The sequence below is a fragment of the Spodoptera frugiperda genome, chromosome 4 (assembly GCF_023101765.2).
Source record: "Spodoptera frugiperda isolate SF20-4 chromosome 4, AGI-APGP_CSIRO_Sfru_2.0, whole genome shotgun sequence".
Taxonomy (NCBI): domain Eukaryota; kingdom Metazoa; phylum Arthropoda; class Insecta; order Lepidoptera; family Noctuidae; genus Spodoptera; species Spodoptera frugiperda.
Genome location: NC_064215.1, coordinates 10264659 through 10270198, shown reverse-complemented (window position 1 = coordinate 10270198; position 5540 = coordinate 10264659). Strand labels below are relative to the sequence as shown.

The following is a 5540-nucleotide window of genomic DNA, read 5'->3' as shown; positions in this document are numbered from 1 at the left end:
GAAATTTTCGATAAACCGAAAAATCCAGTCTAGTATAACTACTCAAAATTAAAAATACATTTACATAAAAAATAGAAATACTATTAAAAAAAGAAAATAAAAGAATAACCAAATCACATTCGGTTTTCACATGAGCTTTCAATTTTCAATCAACACTATTAACATATTATTATGTAAATGAAACAAGTTATTTATTACAACAAAAACAAAGGGAACTGTTATCATCAGGCCAATATATCTAATGTCAACCTTAATATGTCAGAAATAAATCACATTTCAGCACAATAGATAAACAACAATAGATACAAATAATAATATCAAGAAAATACGACCCGACACACTAAAACAGGATGTTATCGTGGCTCATTTACACATTGGTACAAACTAGCTTTTCCTGTTATTTCACACTTTTATAGCACTCCGAAAAAGGGGCTCTCTCTCTGGTCGTTCCCTCATGTTTGAGGATTGTGGTCAGCATCAGGGTTGCATTTATTTGACTGCACGGTTGGTGCGGTGTCTGGGCAATCGGCTGCCGTGCCGTGGGTTCGATTCCCGCACGCAGCAACTCTTTGTGTGATACACAAATTGTTGTTCCGGCCTGGGTGTCATGTGTATGTGAACTTGTATGTTTGTAAACGCACCCACGACACAGGAGAAAATCCTAGTGTGGGGCAACGTTTTTTTTAAACAAAAAAAAAAAAAAGAATTTAGAGCGAATGATCAGCTTCCAGCGGTTTTTGTCCAGCGCGTCTCTTGAATCCGTGTAAAATTTTGAGGACTAGTCGTCCACCTGATCGCTCCATCTCGTTGGGGAATGTCCGCGCAATCTCTTGCCTTCGGTGTTTCCAACCACAATCAGTTTTTCTAGGTTCTCACCGCCTCTGTGGACTGTGTGGCCAAAGTACAAAAGAATACGTTGCTGGCAAATGGTATTATTTAATATAACTATACTAAATACCCTTTGCCCATTTTTAAAATTAGGTTATAAAGTTGAAAAATTCGTAGTGAAGTATTGGACATATAGTTACTTTCTTATTTATGTTAGTAAGTATAGGTAGAAGTTGCTAGAAAAACAGAACAAGGTAATTTATTTAGCAGAGAATAAACAACACCATTTATAGTTCAGGTGTTCCAGACCTTTCCTTTTATTGTGGGGCGTAAAACAATGAAACGCCGTGACCGCTTCGAACCGCTTCTAACTGCTTGAAACCGGATCGAGCCAGTTTACGGCAGTTTTGAATCGAACTTTTTAAACGGATTTCCAATATGGCTGCATGGGTGAATTTAAGACTGCAGACGGTACTGTGTATTGGATCTTTTTGTTTATTTCGATTTCGATATCTCGTTTCATTCGTTAAAATTAAAAATCAACATTGTTCTTTTTTATTTACACTTTATGTTCATTAAACAATGGTATACTTAATGCCTAGTGGTATTCTCTAACCATCAATCTTAGGGTGAAGCAGAGAAACATAATACTAGGTGTAAAGGTTTGAGATACAGTTGAAATCTTCTATTTTCATCTAGTATCAGAGCGCTACACCAACAAAAGGTGCAACTGAAACCATTTGTTAAAAATATGTGTGTGTATGTAATTATGTAATAATGCAACAAAAATAAATATTATAATGAACTTCGTATGAAAAACAAAAATCCAAAGCATCTGTTTCTAATGCCACGCAAGTAAGTTAAGGGTGACTTTAAGAAAAATGGCGGACGGTATGCCCAGACGTTGCGTGTGTTAGAATACTGTTATTTTTAAAATCTATTTTTGAATGATATTTACTAAAATAATTATCAAAAAAATGAATTGCCATTATTTTATTATGTATGAGATTCAAATTCATAAACTATCATTTTTAAATTCAAAAAGTGGGTATCTGTGAATGTCGAGTAGTGGGACAAGACTTATAAAAGCGCTGCGTCGCTACTACAACAGTTTAGTTGCTGCCTGACCACGATAGTGGTCGGACCTCCTACTGATAGCTGTGTGTAATTAAGATAAGTATACTATGTTATTTATTTGTTTAAAGTATATTATGTACAATGTTGAATAAATTAATTTAATATGTAATTCTAGATATAAATAATGATGGTAGCTAATTAAAAGTTTCAGTACAATTAAACTGTCTTTAATTACTATATAAAGTCATGACCTGAATAAATTAAGTTATTTATTTTATTAGATAAATAAACTATTGGTGATGTCATACTAATGCTAAATAAAAATATATTCTGACCAGGTAATAAGTTTATCCTATGTATGTGTATGTGTGTGGTGTATATGTATATGTATATATATATGTGTATATAAGTAAGTATATGTATATATGTATATGTATGTGTATATAAGTAAATATATGTATATATGTATATGTATGTGTATATAAACATATATATTAGTACTTTTTTTAACATCAGAAGTGGGATGATAAATCCTCTCGCCCAGTATAATTAATAACTCATTTATGTATAGATTATGGAGTCGACCGTTCTACTGGAAGGTTTGGTGAAAGCCATCCGCGATGCAATTACGACAAATCAGCGGCATGATGACATCGCCCTGCCTCTCTTCGATCCTGAGAAAAACGACAACGGTGCTGAAGGGTGGTGCAGAAGCATCGAGAAACTTGGCGCTGAATTCAAGTGGAGCAGTATCCAGCAGGCTGCCAAGGCTGGTAAGGCCCTACGGGGCTCTGCATTATCTTGGTTCGAAGCATGGGAACCGGAGACTGAAAGGTCCTGGGAGGCTTTACGTAAGGATCTGGTGGATTTGTATCCGGAAAAGAAAAATTTATCTGAAAAACTATCGAAAGCCGTACTGTACACATCAGATTCCGCCGAAACTTACTGTGAATACGCTAGGGAAAAGGTCAGGTTGCTACGTTGCACCAAGGTGGCCTTTACGGAACCACAATTAATTGAGCTTGTTTGTGGTGGAATAAGTGAAGTAAACGTGAGAATGGCTAGTTTAAATAGTTCAGTCGGTACAGTACCCGATTTGATAGCCTTATTCTCCACGTATGAAAAAGCCCCTAAGAAAAGATCGTTAGAAGAAGCCACAAAACCCGGACAATCTATTTCTAGTAATGCTAAGCGTTTTAAGTCAAATAATGAAGTAGGACTCAGGGATGAAAAAAAGTGTTTTACATGTGGAAAAGGGGGACACCTTATGGCTCAGTGCTCAAAAAATATTGGTCAGTCCAGTAACAAGGAATCAAACCAAAGGAATTTACAAACAATCAAAATAGTTTGTTCCTTCTGTAAAAAAGAGGGTCACACTTTTGAAAAATGTTTTCATCGTGTAGCCTGTACTGTGTGTAACAAAATGGGTCATTCACCTGACAGGTGCTTTCACCGTTTCCAAAAACGCGAGGAAAACAAAGACGTTAGCATTACAGACACTAAATGACTAGTAAAGAAATTAACAAAAATATATATAAACAATATTGAGATCGATTCCTTATTGGATACTGGAGCTGATTGTAGTATTATAAAAGACAGTATAGCCAGACGCCTTGGATGTCCTCTTTTCCCTTGTTCGTTGTTTTTGGATGGAATAGGTCGCGGAAGGCTTCATGTTTTTGCCAAAGTTAACGTTCCTGTTCAATTTAATGATTTGAGTATAAACTTAGAGCTATATGTTGCAAAGGATGAAGATTTCCGCTATGACTGTATAATTGGACGTAATGTCATTCAAAATTCCAACGTAGCTGTAGTTTTAGATTCCTCTGGTACCAAGTTAGTCAAATTAAAAAACAAGCCTGATTTATTTATTGGATCATTTAAAAAACAGAGTATACCTAGTGTAGATTCAAAATATCTTGCTGAAGCTCTCGGTCATCTAGAGGCATCTTTGCAAAATAGTATAATTACCATTCTTCAAAAGTATCCCTCAATCTTACCTTCAGATGATCATATTAGTACAGTAACAACATGTCAACTCCATATTCGTTTAAAAACAAATAAAGTCATCTATTATCGTCCCTATCGTTTGGCTCCAATAGAGAGAGAAAAAGTTAAGCAAATTATTGATGATTTACTAAAAAAGAAAATTATAAAAGAAAGTGAATCCGAATTCGCGAGTCCAGTTCTACTAGTAAAAAAGAAGGATGGTAGTGACCGGTTATGTATTGATTACAGAGCCCTTAATCAGAATATAGAAAAAGAACGTTATCCACTTCCTCTTATTGAAGACCAAATCGATCGTCTAGGAAAGGCTAAATATTACACTTCTATAGATATGAAAAATGGTTTTTACCAGATTGCTATCTCACCGGATTCCACAAAGTACACAGCTTTTGTTACTCCTGACGGCCACTTTGAATTTTTGAAAATGCCCTTCGGTATATGCAATGGTCCTTCTGTATTTCAGAAAGCTATAATGAGAGCAGTCAAAGATCTCAAATTCATTTTAGTATATATCGATGACTTGTTGATACCATTTAGTACAATATCAGAAGGCATCGACTATCTAAATCAAACCTTTAGAGCTTTAAGTAACGCAGGATTTACAATAAATTTAAATAAATGTAGATTTTTTGAGACAAGCATCGAATATTTAGGCCGTATCATCTCACATGAAGGTGTTAAACCCAGTCCAAGAAAGGTGTCTGCTTTAGTTAACTCCCCAGTTCCATCAAATGTCAGACAAGTAAGACAGTTCATGGGGCTTGCAAGCTATTTCAGACGATTCATACCAGAATTTGCTTCTAGAACGGCTTCAATTACGAAACTTGTAAAAAATGACCAGAAATGGGAGTGGGGGACGGAACAAGAAAATGCTCGTAATTATGTTTTAAACTACCTAACTCAAGAACCTTTATTAACAATATTTGATCCAGAACTACCTACTGAACTGCACACAGACGCTAGTTCAATAGGATTCGGTGCCATACTATTGCAAAAAAATAACTCTCTAAATAAAGTGGTCGCATATTTTAGTAAAAGAACAAGCCCTTGCGAGTCCCGATACCACTCCTACGAGCTAGAAACTCTCTCTGTATACAATGCTTTAAAACATTTCCGTGTATACTTATTAGGCATTGATTTTAAAATTATTACTGATTGCAATGCAATAAAATCCACAGTTAATAAAAGGGATATTTCACCACGAATTGCGCGATGGTGGACATATATGCAAGATTTCTCCTTTGAGATTGTATACAGAAAGGGACAGTTCGTTAGTCATGTCGATTACCTCAGTCGGAACCCAGAAGTTGATCAGAATTCAAATATTGCTTCTCAATCTTTAGCCTCAATATCAACGCCAAGCAAATCCGAAAATAGCTCTATTAATCCAATAAATGATCCAAGGTCTTGGTTAGAAATAGCTCAGGATAGAGACCCTGAAACTCAGGCCCTTATAGAACAGGTTCGAACTGGAGATTTGGACTCTAATCAATATACGGTACGAAACAATTTATTATATTACAAATCAGAACGGACTCCAGCAGTCTCCCCTAAATTATATATTCCAAAAGGTAGTAGGCTAAGCATCCTTCGTTTGTTCCATGATGAGAATTGCCATGTGGGTTATG

The 5540-nt window shown here is 35.6% G+C and overlaps 1 protein-coding gene across 1 annotated transcript; it reads left to right on the top strand.

Annotated features, from left to right (window-relative positions):
• Nucleotides 1-1740: 1740 nt before the first annotated feature.
• On the top strand, nucleotides 1741-3412 carry LOC126910670 (uncharacterized). Its single transcript, XM_050693479.1, has one exon. The coding sequence runs from the start codon at nucleotides 2480-2482 to the stop codon at nucleotides 3410-3412; it is 933 nt and encodes a 310-aa protein (XP_050549436.1). The 5' UTR covers nucleotides 1741-2479.
• The last annotated feature ends 2128 nt before the right edge of the window (nucleotides 3413-5540 follow it).